Source organism: Bos indicus x Bos taurus, chromosome 12 (genome assembly GCF_003369695.1).
Source record: "Bos indicus x Bos taurus breed Angus x Brahman F1 hybrid chromosome 12, Bos_hybrid_MaternalHap_v2.0, whole genome shotgun sequence".
Classification (NCBI taxonomy): domain Eukaryota; kingdom Metazoa; phylum Chordata; class Mammalia; order Artiodactyla; family Bovidae; genus Bos; species Bos indicus x Bos taurus.
Window position 1 is genome coordinate 69,917,076 of NC_040087.1, and position 18,246 is coordinate 69,935,321.

General features: G+C 40.1%; 1 protein-coding gene across 1 annotated transcript in view; it reads left to right on the forward strand.

Annotated features, from left to right (window-relative positions):
• LOC113902483 (multidrug resistance-associated protein 4-like) overlaps positions 1-18,246 on the forward strand; it is a 365,222-nt gene that overhangs the window by 110,538 nt on the left and 236,438 nt on the right. Inside the window, exons 6-9 of the mRNA XM_027557817.1 lie at positions 11,718-11,807; positions 14,144-14,307; positions 15,477-15,602; positions 16,734-16,983. Coding sequence (XP_027413618.1) covers positions 11,718-11,807; positions 14,144-14,307; positions 15,477-15,602; positions 16,734-16,983 — 630 coding nt within the window. The remainder of the gene's footprint in view (positions 1-11,717; positions 11,808-14,143; positions 14,308-15,476; positions 15,603-16,733; positions 16,984-18,246) is intronic.

The following is an 18,246-nucleotide window of genomic DNA, read 5'->3' on the forward strand; positions in this document are numbered from 1 at the left end:
CTATGTGAACCCGATTCATGGACCTAACATTCTAGGTTCTTATGTAATATTGCTTTTTACAGCATTGGACTTTCCTTTCACCACTAGACACATCCACAATGGGGCTCTGTTTTCACTTTGGCTCAGCCTCTTCATTCCTTCTGGAGCTATTTCTTCGCTCTTCTCCAGTAGCATGTTGGGTATGCACTGACCTGGGGAGTTCATTTTTTAGTGTCAAATCATTTTGCCTTTTCATACTGTTCACGGGATTCTCAAGGCAAGAATGCTGAAATGGTTTGCATTTCCTTCTCCAGTGGACCACTTTTTTCCAGCTGAGCTGTTTCAAATCGTAAAAGATACTGCTGCTAAAATGCTGCACTCTGTATGCCAGCAAATTTGGAAAACTCAGCTGTGGCCATAGCACTGGAAAAGGTCAGTTTTCATACCAATCCCAAAGAAAGGCAATGCCAAATAATGTTCAAACTATTGCACAATTGCACTCATTTCACATGCTAGCAAAGTAATGCACAAAACTCTCCAACCTAGGCTTCAACAGTACATGAACCAAAAACTTCCAGATTTTCAAGCTAGAGTTAGCAAAGGCAGAGGAACCAGAGATCAAATTGCCAACATACGTTGAATCATAGAAAATGCAAGAGAATTCCAGAAAACATCTACTTCAACTTCATTGACTACACTAAAGCCGTTTACTTTGTGGATCACAACAAACTCTGGAAAGTTTTTTAAGTGATGGGAATACCAGAACACCATACCTGCCTCCTGAGAAACCTGTATGCAGGTCAAGAAGCTACAGTTAGAACTGGACATGGAACAATGGGCTGATTCCAAATTGGTAAAGGAGTACGTCAAGGCTGTATATTGTCACCCTTGTTATTTAACTTCTATTTAGAATACATCCGGAGAAGGCAATGGCACCCCACTCCAGTACTCTTGCCTGGAAAATCCCATGGGTGGAGGAGCCTGGTAGGCTGCTGCCTATGGGGTCGCTAAGAGTCAGACACGACTGAGCGACTTCACTTTCACTTTTCACTTTCGTGCATTGGAGAAGGAAATGGCAAACCACTCCAGTATTCTTGCCTGGAGAATCCCAGGGACGGAGGACCCTGGTGGTCTGCTGTCTATGGGGTTGCACAGAGTCGGACATGACTGAAGCGACTTAGTAGCAGCAGCAGCAGAAGCAGCAGGGCACATCATGGAAAATGCCACGCTGAATGAAGCACAAGTTGAAATCAAGACTTCTGGGAGAAATATCAATAACCTCAAATATGTAGATGACACCACCCTTATGGAAGAAAGCAAAGAGAAACTAAAGAGCTTCTTGATGAAAGTTAAAGAGGAGAGTTCAAAAGCTGGCTAAACCTATTATACAGAATGAAGTAAGCCAGAAAGAAAAACACCAATACAGTATACTAATGCATATATATGGAATTTAGAAGATGGTAACAATAACCCTGTATACGAGACAGCAAAAGAGACACTGATGTATAGAACAATCTTTTGGACTCTGTGGGAGAGAGAGAGGGTGGGATGATTTGGGAGAATGGCATTGAAACATGTATAGTGTCATATATGAAATGAGTCACCAGTCCAGGTTCGATGCACGATACTGGATGCTTGGGGCTGGTGCACTGGGACAACCCAGAGTGATGGTACGTGGAGGGAAGAGGGTTCAGGATGGGGAACACGTGTATACCTGTGGCAGATTCATGTTGATATATGGCAAAACCAATACAATATTGTAAAGTTAATAAAAAAAAAAGCTGGCTAAAACTCAGCATTCAAAAAACAAAGATCATGGCATCCAGTCACATCGCTTCATGACAGATGGGGAAATAATGGAAACAGTTTCAGACTTTATTTATTTATTTATTTTTTTGGGTGGGGGTCTCCAAAATCACCACAGATGATTACAACCTTGAAATTAAAAGGCACTTGCTCCTTGGAAGAAAAGCTATGACCAACCTAGACAGCATATTGAAAAGCAAAGACATTACTTTACCAACAAAGGTCTAGTCAAAGCTATGTTTTTTTTTTTTTTTTCCAGTAGTCATGTAGGTATATGAGAGTTGGACCATAAAGAAAGCTGAGCACCAAAGAATTGATGCTTTTGAACTGTGGTGTTGGAGAAGACTCTTGAGAGTCCCTTGGACTGCAAGGAAATCAAACCAGTCAATCCTAAAGGAAATCAATCCTGAATGTTCATTGGAAGGACTGATGCTAAAGCTGAAACTCCAACACTTAGGCTACCTGATGCGAAGAGCTGACTTGTTGGAAAAACCCTGTTGTTGGCAAAGATTGAGGGCAGGAGGAGAAGGGGGTGACAGAAGATGAGATGGTTAAATGGCATCACCAACTCCATGGACATGAGGATGAACAAGCTCCGGGAATTGTTGATGGACAGGACAGCCTGATGTGCTGCAGTCCATGGGGTTGCAAAGAGTCTGACATTACTGAGCAATTGAAGAACAACAACAAGTGTGAAACTGGGGGTCTGGCATGTCACTGTCAGTCATAGACTGTAGAACATAAGCTAATTTGTTCCTAGTTGATGTGGAAATGCAACGATGCCCATACACTCCAGTCAAGCATCTTCCTTGTCCTCAATCATCATGTTTGTTATTCTATTGCACCTCCTTCTATTTAGAAGATGAATACTCAGGTTTCCCTACAAATTGTCTAGAAGTTTGTCTTTGCAGATCATGTTTAACTCCTATAAATAAATAAATAGGAAATTTCACCAGAAGTACACTATGAAACTCTTATATTAGTTGTGAGGTGATGTTTTACTCAAAGTTTACTCTTTGTTCCACATGTAAGCCATTGTCCAACTGGTTTCCTTTCTCTACCCACTAGTTCTTTGGAATGTTGCCTTTGAGAAATTGGACCCTTCCTGGCATACTGCTTGAAAGTGAAAGTGACAGTCTTAGTTGCTCAGTCATGTCCAACTCTTTGCGACTCCATGGACTGTAACCTGCCAGGCTCCTCTGTCTATGAAATTCTCCAGGCAAGAATACTGGAATGGGTTGCCATGCCCTTCTCCAGGGGGGCATGTTTCTTACATGAAAGTAAACATTTTCCAAAGGCATTAATTTGCCTACTTGATTAGCCTTAAGGAATTGTTTCTTTTTCCATTTTTTAGAAAATTTTATATGATATTTAAAGATTACACTCCGTTTAGAGTTATTATAAGATACTGGCTGCATTCCCTGTGTTGTACTATATATCATTGTAGGCTACCTTACTCCCAATAGTTTGTACCTCCCACTCCCCCATCACTATATGGCTCCCCCACTTCACTGGTAACCACTAGTTTGTTCTCTGTATCTGTGAGCCTATTTCTCTTTTGTTTTATTCACTAGTTTATTGTATTTTTAGGCTCCACTTATAAACAATATCATACAGTATTTATCTCTCTCTCTCTCTGACTTGTTTCATTTAGCATCAGTTCCATTCAGTTCAGTCACTCAGTCGTGTCTGACTCTTTGTGACACCATGGATTGCAGCACTCCAGGCTTCCCTGTCCATCACCAACTTCTGGAGCTTGCTCAAACTCATGTCCATCGAGTTGGTGATGCCATACAACCATCTCATCCTCTATCATCCCCTTCTCCTCCCGCCTCCCATCTTTCCCAGCATCAGGGTCTTTTTCAACGAGTCAGTTCTTGGCATCAGGTGGCCAGAGAATTGGAGTTTCAGCTTCAGCATCATTCCTTCTAATGAATATTTAGGATTGATTTCCTTTGGGATTAACTGGTTTGATCTCCTTAGTGTCCAAGGGACTCTTAAAGGTCTTCTCCAACACCACAGTTCAAAAGCATCAATTCTTTGGTGCTCAGCTTTCTTTATAGTCCAACTTTCACATCCATACATGACTACTGGAAAACCTATAGCCTTGACTAGAAGGACCTTTGTTGGCAAAGTGATGTCTCTGCTTTTTAATATGCTGTCTAGGTTGGTCATAGCTTTTCTTCCAAGGATCATGTTTCTTTTAGTTTCATGGCTGCAATTACTATCTGCAGTGATTGGATGTCTGTGTATGGATGCTTAGGTTGCTTGCATATCCTGAGAACTGTAAATAATGCTTATATGAACATTGTGGTACATGTATCTTTTTTGAAGTAGTGTTTTTGTTTTTTTTTTGGATATATCACAGGAAGTTGAATTGCTGGGTCATGTGGTAGTTCTCTTTTTAGTTCTTTGACAAGCCTTCATACAGTTGTTCACAGTGGTTGTCCAATATACATTTCCACCAATAGTGTATGAGTGTTACCTTTCCTCCACATCCTTACCAGAATTTGTTATTCATGTTCTTTTTGATTAAAGTCATTCTGACAGGTGTGAGGTGATATCTCATTGTGGTTTCGATTCAAATTTCCTCATTGGAAAAATGTCCATTTAATTCTTTATGTCCATTTTTAATAGGGTTGTTTGTTTTTATGATGTTGTGTTATATAAATTGCTTGTATACATAGGATATTAATCCCATATAGGTCATATCATTTACAAATATTTCCTATGATTCAGTATCTTTTCTTTTCATTTGGTTGGTGATTTCCTTCTCCATGCAAAAGTTTTTAAGTTTAGTTCTTTTCTATTTGTTTTTGCTTTCATTTCTTTTACTTTGAGAGAACCCCAAAATACACTGCATTGGTTTATGTCAAAGAGTGTTCTGCCCATGTTTCCCTCTAGGAGTTTTATAGTATCTGGTCTTACATTTAGGTCTTTAATACATTTTGAGTATATTTTTGTATATGGTATTAGAGAATGGTTTAATTTCATCCTTTTAAATGTAGCTGTCCAGTTTTCCCAGACCTTTGTTGGTAAAGTAATGTATCTGCTTTTTAATATGCTGTCTAGGTTTGTCATAGCTTTTCTTCCAAGGAGCAAGCTACATTTAAAAATAGCCAAACTGATCACTTGAATCACAGCCTTGTCTAACTCAGTGAAACTATGAGCCATGCCGTGTAGGGCCACCCAAAATGGATGGGTCATGGTGGAGAGTTCTGACAAAATGTGGTCCACTGGAGAAGGAAATGGAAAAATCACTTCAGCATTCTTGCCTTGAGGACTCCATGAAGAGTATGAAAAGGCAAAATGATAGGACACTGAAAGATGAGCTCCCTAGGTCGGTAGGTGCTCAATATGATACTGGAGAAGAGTGGAGAAATAGCTCCAGAAGGAATGAAGAGGCTGATCCAAAATGAAAATGACACCTAGTTGAGGGTGTGACTGGTAATAGAAGTAAATCCTGATGCTGTAAAGAACAATATTGCATAGGAACCTGGAATGTTCCGTCTATGAATCGTGGTAAATTGGAAGTAGTCAAATAGGTTATGGCAAGAGTAAACATCAACATTTTAGGAATCAATGAAATAAAATGAGCTGGAATGTGTGAATTTAATTCAGATGACCATTATATCTACTACTGTGGACATGAATTCCTTAGAAGAAATGGAGTAGCTCTCATAGTCAATAAAAGAGTCTGAAATGCAGTACTTGGATCCAGTCTCAAAAATGACAGAATGATTTCTGTTTGTTTCCAAGGCAAATCATTGAATATCAGAGTAATCTAAGTCTATGCCCCAACCAGTAATGCTGAAGAAGCTAGAGTTGAATGGTTCTATGAAGACTAACAAGAACTTCCAGAACTAACAGCCAAAAAAAGATGTCCTCTTCATTATAGGGGACTGGAATGCAAAAGTAGGAAGTCAAGAGATACCTGTAATAACAGGCAAACTTGGCCTTAGAGTATAAAATGAAGCAGGACAAAGGCTAACAGCATTTTGCCAAGAGAATGCAGTGGTTATAGCAAACACCCTCTTCCAACAACACAATAGACAACTCTACACAAGGACATCACCAGATGGTCAATACCAAAATGAGATTGATTATATTCTTGGCAACGGAAGATGAATAAGCTCTGTACAGTCAGCATAAACAAGACTGGGAGCTAACTGTGACTGAGTTCATGAACTCCTGATTGCCAAATTCAGGATTAAATTGAAGAAAGTAGGGAAAACCACTGTGCCATTCAGGTATGACCTAAATCAAATCCCTTATGATTATGTAGTAGATGTGGCAAATAGATTGAAGGCATTAGATCTGATAGATACAGTGCCTGAAGAACTATGGATGGAGGTTCGTAACATTGTACAGAAGGAAGTGATAAAAACCATCTCCAAGAGGAAGAAATGCAAAAAGGCAAAATGATTGTCTGAGGAGAGCTTTCAAATAGCTGAGAAAAGAAGAGAAGTGAAAGGCAAAGGAGAAAAGGAAAGATATACCCATTTGAATGCAGAGTTACAAAGAATAGCAAGGAGAGATGAGAAAGCCTTCCTTAGTGATCAATGCAAAAAAAAAAAAAAAATAGAGGAAAACAATAGAATGGAAAAGACAGAGATCTCTTCAAGAAAATTAGAGATACCAAGGGAATATTTCATGCAAAGATGGGCTCAATAAAGGACAGAAATAATATGGACCTAACAGAAGCATAAGATATTAAGAAGAGGTGGCAAGAATACACAGAACTATTCAAAAAAGATCTTAATGACCCAGATAATCATAATGGTGTGATCACTCATCTAGAGCCAGATATCCTGGAGTGTGAAGTCAAGTGGGCCTTAGGAAGCATCACTATGAACAAAGCTAGTGGAGGTGATGGAATTCCATTTGAGCTATTTCAAATCCTAAAAGATGATGCTGTGAAAGTGCTGCACTCAATATGCCAGCAAATTTGAAAAACTCAGAAGTGAACACAGGATGGGAAAACTCAGTTTTCATTCCAATCCCAAAGAAAGGCAATGCCAAGGAATGTTCCAACTACTGAGCAATTGCACTCATTTCACATGCAACCAAAGTAATGTTCAAAATTCTCCAAGCTAGGTTTCATCAGTACACGAACCGAGAACTTCCAGATGTACAAGCCAGATTTAGAAAAGGCAGAGGAACCAGAGATCAAATTGCCAATATCCGTTGGATCATAGAAATAGCAAGAGAATCCAGAAAAACATTTACTTCTGCTTCATTGACTACACTCAAGCCTTTTACTTTGCTTGTTGTGGGTCACAACAAACTCTGGAAAATTCTTGAAGAGATGGGAATACCAGACCACCTTACCTGCCTCCTGAGAAACCTGTATGCAGGTCAAGAAGCAACAGTTAGAACTGGACATGGAACAATGGACTGGTTCCAAATTGGGGAAAGAGTGCATCAAGGCTGTATATTGTCACCCTGCTAATTTAACTCATATGCAGAGTACATTATGCGAAATGTTGGGCTGAATGAAGCACAAGCTGTAACCAAGATTGCAGGGAGAAGTATCAATAACCTCAGATATGCATATGACACCACCCTTATGGCAGAAATCAAAGAGAAACTAAAGAGCCTCTTGATGAAAGTGAAAGAAAAGTGTAAAAGCTGGAATAAAACTTAAAAAAAAAAAAACAACACGAAGATCATGGCATTTGGTCACATAATTTCTTGGCAAATAGATGGGGAAACAATGGAAACAGTGACAGACTTCATTTTCTTGGGCTCCAAAATCACTGCAGATGGGGACTGCAGCCATGAAATCAAAAGATGCCTACTTCTTGGGAGAAAAGCTATGACCAATCTAGACAGCATATTAAAAAGCAGAGACAGTACTTTACTGACAAAGGTCCATCTAGTCAACTATGGTTTTTCCAGCAGTCATGTATGGATATGATAGTTGAACCTTAAAGAAAGCTGAGTGCCAAAGTATTGGTGCTTTTGAACTATTGTGTTGGAGAAGACTTTTGAGATTCCTTTGGATAGCAAGGACATCAAACCAGTCAATCCTAAAGAAAATCAGTCCTGAATATTCACTGGGAGGACTGATGCTGAAGTTTAAGCTCCAAAACTTTGGCCACCTGATGTGAAGAACTGATTCATTGGAAAAGACCCTGATACTGGTGAAGTTCGAAGGCAGGAATAGAAAGAGACAACAGAGGATGAGATGGTTGGATGACATCACTGACTTGATGGACATGAATTTAAGCAAGCTCTGAGAGTTGGTGATGGGCTAGGAAGACTGGTGTGCTTCAGTCCATGGGGTCACAAAGAGTTGGACATGAGTGAGTGACTAAACTGAACTGTGCATTTTTTCAGCACCAGTTATTGAAGAGACTGTGCTTTCTCCATTGTGTATTCTTGCCTCCTTTGTCTTAAATTTGTTGACCCTAAGTGTATGGGTTTATTTCTGCGCTGTCTATACTGTTCCATTGATCTATGTGTCTGTTTTTGTGCCAGTATCTACTCTCTTCCCTTGTACTTCCCTTGTGGCTCAGCTGGTAAAGAATCGCCTGCAATGTGGGAGACCTGGGTTTGATCCCTGAGTTGGGAAGATCCCCTGGAGAAGAGAAAGGCCACCCACTCTAGTATTCTGGCCTAGAGAATTCCATGGACTGTATAGTCAATGGGGTCACAAAGAGTTGGACACAGCTGAGTGACCTTCACTTCACTTTCATACTATTATTTTGATTACTGTAGCTTTGTACTATGGTCAAAGTCAAGGAGTGTGATTCCTCCAGCTTTGTTCTTCTTCATTTTTTTTTTTTTTTGACTATTTGTGTCATTTGTTTTTCCATACAAATTTTATATTTTTTTGTTCTAGTTCTGTGAAAAATGCCATTGGTAATTTGATAGGTGTTGCATTGAATCTGTAGATTGCCTTGGGTTGTACGGTTATTTTGACAATACTAATGTTTCCAATCCAAGAACATGGTATATCTTTACATCTGTTTTGTCATCTTCAATTTCTTTCATCAGTGTCTTATAGTTTTGGGGGTACAGATCTTTTGCCTCCTTAGGTAGGTTTATTCCTAGGCATTTTAGTCTTTTTGATGCAGTGGTAAATGGGATTGTTTCCTTAATTTCCCTTTCTGATACTTTCTTAATAATGTATAGAAATGCAGCACATTTTTGTATATTAATTTTGTATCCTGAAACTACCGAATTCATTGATGAACTCTAATGGTTTTCTGGTAGTGTCTTTAGGATTTCCTATGTATGCTGGGAGGGATTGCGGGCAAGAGGAGAAAGGGACAACAGAGGATGAGATGGCTGGATGGCATCACTGACTCAATGGACGTGAGTCTCAGTGAACTCCAGGAGTTGGTGATGGACAGGGAGGCCTGGCATGCTGTGATTCATGGGGTCACAAAGAGTCGGACACGACTGAGCGACTGACCTGATCTGATCTAATGTATAGTATCATGTCATCTACAAGTAGTGACAGTTTGACTTCTTCCTTTCCAATTTAGAGTCTTTGTATTTAAAAGAATTGTCTTTTTACAAAGTTAGGAATTGCTGAGGTAAAACCACGGAGGTAACGTGGATTTTAAGAAACATCACTCAGTTGTGTCTAACTCTTTGCGACCCCATGGACTATACAATCCATGGAGTTCTCCAGGCCAGAATACTGGAGTGGGCAGCTGTTCCCTCCTGCAGGGGATCTTTCTAACCCAGGGATTTAACCCAGGTCTCCCCACATTGCAGGCAGATTCTTTACCAGTTGAACCACCAGGGAAGCCCAAGGATACTGCAGTGGATAGCCTATCCCTTCTCCAGGAAATCTTCCTGACCTAGGAATTGAACTGGAGTCTCCTGCTTTGCAGGTGGATTCTTTACCAGCTGAGCTACTAGGGAAGCCCTTCCAGACACAGGAGAGACAGTTTCCTCATGCACTTTCATGCATCTAGAATCCTGCTGAGGTGAAGAAATAAGATGTTTCTTTTTTGTAGGTTACAGGTGGGCTGACTCTTTAGGGCAAAAGCTGGTGCTGCAGAATGGCTCTAAAAGGCCCATCTGAATGTTCCTGGTTTATGCTGAGGCCCTACTTGCTCATCTCTAGTCCTGGAAAGAAATCAGATTGAGTGTTAGAAATGGGATGGCTGATAAGCTTATAGTCATAGTTTGTATTGTTGAGTGATTAGTGGCATGTATGATATATAGAAAATGACTTGTCTTTTAATTACCTTTCCACAACTGTGGTAAAATACCTTTTGGCTTTTGATCATTGATTTTTTTAAAAGTTGCAACAAAATATACACAACAAAATTTACAGTTTTAACTCTTTTTAAGTGCACCATTTAATGACATCAGGTACATTCATATTGTTGTGGAGTTATCATCATTATGCATCTCCAGAACTTTTTCATCTTCCCAAATTGGCACCCATTAAACACTGTTTCTACTCCCATCCCTTCACCACCATCACCATTCTACTTCTCTTAATGAATTTCACTACTCCAGGTGCCTCATATAAGTGAAAGCATATGATGTCTGGATTATGTCACCTAGCATAATGTTTTCAAGGTTTATCCATGTTGTATCAGGTGTCAGAATTAAATTCCTTTTTAAGACTGAATGATATTTCATGGTAGGTATGTACAATATTTTGTGTATTCATTCATCTGTTAATAAATGTTTGGGTTGTTTCAATCTTATATCTATTGTGAATAGTGCTGCTATGAACATAGGTAAACAAATATCTGTTCAAGGTTGTCCTTTCAGTTCTTTTGAGTACATTCCCAGTAGTGGAACTGTTGTGCTATATACTAATCTTATGTTTAATTTTTTGAGAAACTGCCATACCCTCTTCCATCATGGCTACATCATTTTATATTTTCTACTTGATCACTGATTTTTCTCTTTAACTTGAGAACTAAATGAAAAATTTTCATGAATCCTGACATTTTGTTTGGATCCATGGCTCCAGTTGGTAGTCCACTGAAACATCTTACAGTGGTCACTTCAGATTCCTGATCTCTAGGGCATATTTTGGAACTTTTTACCAAATAAAGGGATTGTGTAAAACAGGCTATTTTTTGTAAAGTCAGGCATTAAAGGCCACAGATTCCTCATGAGAATATTATTTTGAACATTATTCTCTGCTCATTTTATTGTATATTATTTTAAAACATTTAAAAAAAGAATTTAATAAGTATTTATTTTTGTCTGTGCTGGGCCTTTGTTGCTTTGTATGGGTTTTCTCTTGTTTCCTTGTTGAGGGCTGCTCTCTAATTGCAGTGTGCAGATGGTTTCTCTTATTGTGGAGATGGCTTCTCTTATTGCAGAACACAGGCTGTAGGGTGCTCGGGCCCAGTAATTGTGGTGCACAGGCTTAGTTGCCCTGCAGCATGTGGGATCTTTCCAGATGAGGGATCAAAGCTGTGTTTCCTGCATTGGCAGGCAGATGCTTAACCACTGAACCACCAGGGAAATCCTCTGCTCATATTGGAATGAGGAAACTAAGGTCAAAGTTCTTAAATGATTTCACATACAGTGTGATTGATTCCAAGTCTCCTAATTTCTAGTCCAAGTCCTCTAATTTCTTGCTTTAAGGCAGTTTCTCCACTTTCATCTAGTTAGGCTCACATTTACTTTATTTTGCTCCTAAATCTAAACCTACATCCTTTACACTCTGGGCAGACCCAATTTAATTGCGAAACAGGGTGGTGGATTTTTTTTTCCCCTACCTCCTACTCCTCCCTTTGCTGTCCTTCTGGGCGGGGCTTCTGCCACATTGAGGAGATAAAGGATGAACACAGGTCCCTAGAGCCCTGCTGTCAGGGGTTATCCTGCTCATCCTGATACCATGGATGATCCCAAGAAAGTGTTATCCAGTTTGCTATGTTTTAAGTGTGAATTTGTATCAACATGGGAATCCAATTCTCTGTCTCCCTCTCTTATTTCAGACCCTTCGCCTGAGTAACTCAGCCATAGGGAAGACTACCACAGGCCAGATAGTCAACATGATGTCTAACGATGTGAACAGGTTTGACAGGGTAAGTGACCAAGGGATCCTCTTCATTTCTCACTGGGTTCAGCTTTTTGGGAGCCAAGTGCCAGGGTTTGGTGTCAGCCAGGGTTCTGTTGAGAACCTAAGATAAGGAAGGGTTGTTGTTATCCAACTCTCATCTCCTGTGTGCAACTTACATGTAAAAAGATGTATTGACCTGTGGATTGGAATTTTGTTTTTCTAATACTAGATAGGCAGCGGTGTTCTATCCCAGCTCGGTTAGTGTCCCTAAAGGTCCTCCTGGTATAGCCCTTCTTGGCACATGCTGTCAGTGTTGCTGAACTGTCTTCCTCCTCCTCTGGATGATGAAGGCTTGATGGTCAGGGATTGTTATTTCCCCTGTGCCCTGTTCAGTGCTGCTGCACAGGGAGCCTGTGAGGAATATGCCAAGTAGGTGTTCTCCAGCCAGACTCAACTTCCTCTCAGCTGTCAACCCCACACTCTTTTTTTTTTTTTACACTTACCTTATGACTATGCAGTACTTGTTTCCACTGTTTCACATCAATTTGCCATGAAGTGATGGGACCAGATGCCAAGATCTTAGTTTTCTGAATGTTGAGTTTTAAGCCAACTTTTTCACTATCTTCTTTCACTTTCATCAAGAGGCTCTTTGGATCTTCTTCACTTTCTCCTTAATTGTGGTGTCATCTGCATATGTGAGGTTATTGATATTTTCCCCGGCAATCTTGATTCAAGCTTGTGCTTCATCCAGTCCAGCATTTCTCATGATGTACTCGGCATATATTTTTGGGCTCCATAATCACTGCAGATGGTGACTACAGCCATGAAACTAAAAGATGATCGCTCCTTGAAAGAAAAGTTATGACCAAACTAGACATCATATTAAAAAGCAGAGGCATTACTTTGCCAACAAAGGTCCATCTAGTCAAGATTATGGTTTTTCCAGTAGTCATGTATGGATGTGAGAGTTGGACTATAAAGAAAGCTGAATGCCAAAGAATTGATGCTTTTGAACTGTGGTGATTGAGAAGACTCTTGAGAGTCCCTTGGACCACAAGGAGATCCAACCAGTCCATCCTAAAGGAAATCAGTCCTGAATATTCATTGGAAGGACTGATGCTGAAATTCTAATACTTTGGCTACCTGATGGGAAGAACTGACTCATTTGAAAAGACTGTGATGCTGGAAAGATTGAAGGTGGGAGGAGAAGGGGACAACAGAGGATGAGATGGTTGGATAGCATCACTGACTCAATGGACATGAGTGTGAGAAAACTCCAGGAGTTGATGATGGACAGTGGGGCCTGACATGCTGCAGCACATGGGGCCACAAAGAGTTGGACATGACTGAGAGACTGAACTGAACTGAATGCAGTACTAGGATACAATCTCAAAAATGACAGAATGATCTCCATTCATTTCCAAGGCAAACCATTCAATATCACAGTAATCCAAGTCTATGCCCTGACCAGTAATGCTGAAGACACTGAAGCTGAATGGTTTTGTGAAGACGTACAAAAACTTCTAGAACTAACACTCAGAAAGATATCCTCTTCATTATAGGGGACTGAAATGCAAGAGTAGGAAGTCAAGAGCTACCTGGAGTAACAGACAAATTTGGCCTTGGAGTACAAAATGAAGCAGGGCAAAGGCTAACAGAGTTTTGCCAAGAGAACACATTGGTCATAGCAAATACCCTCTTTCAACAACACAAGAAAAGACTCTATACATGGACATCACCAGATGGTCAATACCGAAATCAGATTGATTATATTCTATGCAGCCAAAGATGGAGAAGCTCTATACAGTCAGCAAAAACAAGACTGGGAGCTGACTGTGGCTCAGATGATGAACAACAACAACTTCTCTTTCAGTTATTCATTCATCAGACATGAAATCAGGTACGTCTTCAATTTCAGGGATAAATAAGGCTTAGTTTCTGCCCTGGAGAAGTCAAAGCCCATCAGGGAGGTAAATATACAAGTCATTACTGGAGAGAGTGGTAGGTACCATAATGTAGACTTTCCTGGGGTTGCAGGGAGCCCCAGGGAAAAAGGCGTCTGAATTTTGGGACAGAGACTTTAGGGATTCCCTGAGACAATCTGCATTGTTGACAAAATCATTTTCCTTCCAGTGTGCCTGTCTGCTTCTCCCTGGATGTCCTAAACCCAGCCTTGTGCTGCCCCAGAACAGCATCATCTGGGGAAGATGCTTCGATTTCTGCTTCAGCAGGTTTAAAACCCACTGAGATCATTTCTATTTAGGCTCCCGTCTCTTCCTTCAGAGCAGATTGTTTCTAACTTGTGTGCTTATGGTTTTGCTTTTATACAGTTCTAAGAAGACTTTGTCTTTTTCTTTTAAGGTAATGGTACGCTTGCACATCCTGTGGATTGGGCCACTTAATGCTATCACAGCGATTATCCTGCTCTGGATGGAAATAGGAATATCATCTCTTGCCGGGATGGCACTCCTCATTATTTTTATGCTTCTGCAAAGCTTCTCTGGGAAGTTGTTTTCATCACTCCGGTAAGAGAAACACTGGTTTAAAAAAACAGATGATATGTACTTGGTGAATCCACAGTCTACTCTATCCTTTTGTTAAAACAATAACAACAACAACAACAACCTTCTCTGATCTCTTTTTTTGCACGTCTTGTAGACCCTTCAGGCTTAGCTAGTGGAGGCTCCATCCTTAAACCAAAGACTGATCTTGAAGGGGGAAAGGTGAAGCCATTTCCTGGCTCTTCTTGGAAATGTACTTGAATAAGTATAGTGTCTGTAAGCAGAATTTACCTAAGTCCAGGTTATTTAAACATTATTAAATAGTAATCATCCTATAGGCCCAATCCAAGCTGCATATATTTTTGCTATGCTTGTTTTAGGATCATTTTCCATTATTTAAGTTCATGTCTTGTTTTTAATTCACTGTTTGCATTAAGTTATCAGAAGTCCAAGGGCATAAAGACATAAATTTATAAAGCCCCACAGTTTGTTTGTTCCCCACAGTACCAGCAGCTTATGTGGTAAAAGAGTGTCTAGTGATGAAGGGTCTAATGGTGATGAGTTAGACTCGAAGCATATATCAGGGGATTGGAAGTGTGTTGTTCAGATTGTCAGGTGATGGAGATGTACTGTTTGAAGCACATTGAGTTCTTTTCCTTTCTTTTTTTGGTGACTTTATGCATATTATTTTTCTCTACTTGGAATTTCATTTCTTATCTTTACCACAGAGAGATGTTCCTTATCCTTTGAAGCCCTGTTCAAGTGCTACCATGTCTCTGAAGCTTTTCTTGCTCTGCTTTCCCAGTGGTATTCACAGCCCCATCTTTTCTGATTCCCAGCACCTTAATCCTATTTTATTATAGCACATTGTCTCAATTAGATTTGGGTGTCTTCTGCCTTCCCTACCAGACCACAACTTCCTTGGGCAGGTGGATTGTACCTGACTTACTTCAGGTCTTCCTTAGCCAATACTGCAAGTTCTCCAAGTTATTTGTTGAACTGGGCTGCATGGTTGACTTCCTAATTGAAGTCCTCCTCTGTTTGTACTTTGAGTAGGACCTGCCTGTGTTGTCAGCTTAGGGGAGCTGTAGGAAATCATTTGATCCCTGGTCTCTGACTGTGCCAATGCTGCTGTCAGGAAGGAAATTTTTGTTGTGATCACTAAGGCTCATCTCTCATGTTTGTTCCCTTAGGCGTAAGAGTGCAGCCTTCACAGACACCAGGCTCAGGACCATGAATGAAGTTATAACTGGCATCAGAACAATAAAAATGTATGCTTGGGAAAAGTTATTTGCTGAGCTTATTACCAGATTGAGAAGGTAACTTTCTGTATATGTCAAACCACAGTTTGTACTTTTTTATTTCCTGTTTTTACTGAATGGTTTAAAAGTATTACTGTTTTTTTATTTACCATCCTCCTAAAGGAAAAATATATATGCTTCTTTCTTATATAGAAATGAAATTTCACATATTAATACCCAAATCTCAAGGAAGCAATGATCCTAAGATGTTCGTATTTGAGTTGATGACGTTTAAACTAAAACTACAATTTATGTTAATATAGAACAAATGGGAAGATTGTAGAGATTGGGTATATTTGCATTGGGCCAAACTTTATGAATCAGTATTTTTTATTCCAAACAGAGCCATGAAAATACTATTCCTTTTGAATTTGCTTTAGGTTTATAGAAATTTTGTCCATCTTTCATTTAAATATCTGATGAGTGTTTATACTCCAGCACAAGCTATTCATAATTCTCTGGCTGCATCCTGTTACCTCTCACCTTCGCACCTTTGTAAGGGCCCCTCCCTCTGCTGGGAATACACCCTCTCATCTTCCTTCTTCTCTGGCTTCCACCAGCCCTAACTGACTCCCACTCATCTTCTCAGGGTCCATGTATTTGTGAATTGCCTCTGGGTTACAAATCTCTGTTCTGTGCTCCCATGGGGGCCATGCTGGCTGCCTCTGTCTAATGTCTTGGTGGACATGTGAAATCTTAGTTCCCTGACTGGGGATCAAATCTATGGCCGCTGCGTTAGAAACATGGAATCTTAACCACTGGACCACCCATCTTCTTTTCTAAGTTCATGAACTCCTGGAAGGGACGAGTTCTCTCTTTCTGCCATCCTCAAGGTACCCTGCACAGGACTTGTGATTACAAATGCTTGTTGAATGAATGTTCAAACTCAAGTGTTATTGACCCAAAATGTTTAAAAGTGTGATATTAAGCCTCCATTTAGTTGGGAGAGTGAAGCGATGATGAAGTGTGTGGTCCTTGGGTCGGGGCAGAGCCCCAAGTGTGCACTGTATAGTGTCTCCATGATGTGAGGGATGGTTCATCTTAATCTGTGTCCACTCCCTAGAAAGGGGCCACTCACACAGGGCATTTGAATTCATAGCTTGGATGTTGATGCTTCTTTTAAAATCTATTCCCTTCTCTCTTTTACAGGAAGGAAATTTCCAAGATTCTGAGACGTTCCTACCTTGATGGAATGAATTTGATATTCTTTGACACTGCAAGCAAACTCATCCTTTTCATCACCTTTACCACCTACGTGCTTCTTGGCAACATGATCACAGTTAACCAAGTGTTTTTGGCCATAACACTGTACCAAGTTGTGCAGTTTACAGGCATCCTCCTCTTCCCCACAGCCATCGAGAACATAGCAGAAACAGTCGCCAGTGTCCGAAGAATCAAGGTTTGGTGACAGATAACTTTTAAAAGTTTTAGGTAGATTTTAGGTAAAATGGTTCCTTTTATTTGGTGTCACTGTGTGCCAGTTAGGTGAGATTTAATGCTTTTGGACATAACTGGTAGCTGTTCCAAAATGTCATACATACTCCCCTCTCTTCTTTGGTAGAATAAATTACAAATAATGTAAGATCACTGCTTATTTGGCACAGGGTTCTTGATGTACAAGTGATGGCTGCAGGGCAACTAAAATGTCTAAAAGCAAAAGAAGTAAATAGATTGCATCTCCTGTGTTAACTTTAATGACTAGCACCTGTGTCCAGTCCTGGGGTGAAGTGGATTCCTCTCTGAATCTGGAGGGAAAGCACTTGCTTAGAGGTCCTGCTCCTTGGACAGGAAGAGTGGCCTCAGATTCACTTAATTCACTGTTTAAAAATGGTTTCTTTCCTCCACAGATGGCTTGCTTGTTGATTTCTGAACATGTCTTTTGGATCTGACTTGTCCTCTTTACCCTTACTCTTTAATCCTATCTCTAATTGGCTTCTTCCTTTCAGATTTGTGATTTCCACCATACCCACTGTCTCCTTTTTTTCTGTCTCTGTATTGCCAAGGGCAAATAATTTACGTCACCAAAATAAGAGCCTGGCATACAGTAGGCTCTAAAGTACTTGCATGTTTATGAGTAGGTCTCAAATGAAGGTAAACTGGCTCTGTGAGCCAGCCTGGGCATGACTGAATATCTGGGCTTTATAAAATATTTAATTGCTTTTGTCCTTCTCCTCAGTGATGGACAGACAGTAACAGATCTATATGAAGTTAGATAGGTTTGGGTGCGATTTTATTTTATTTTTGGGTCTTATCATAAAAGTTGTATTTTTTTATGATGAAGTTTCTATATACTATAAAAAAAATGATTACTCACAAAGCAGATCAGTCATACAGGGTTAGTTCTGGTCCCCTGAGTTTTGTCATTCTTTCTGCCTGGGGCTTCTAGCAACACTGTTAAGGGATGGTCCATTCAGTTCAACAATTTTTTTTTTTTTCCCTTAGCTTTTGCATCTTGAAAGAAAACACTTAGGAATATTCCTGGGCCATAGTCACATTGTCAATGACAGGGTAATGTGTCCAGATGGAGGCTTCATACATGTGCTGTACTGCTGTGATTTTGTTACAGCGCCGTGATTTTGACACAGCCACTATCTTTGATCGCTGTTGCCAGGGCTCACTGTGTGGTCTGGGTACACGCAAAGTCTTACAGTGTTTCTCATTT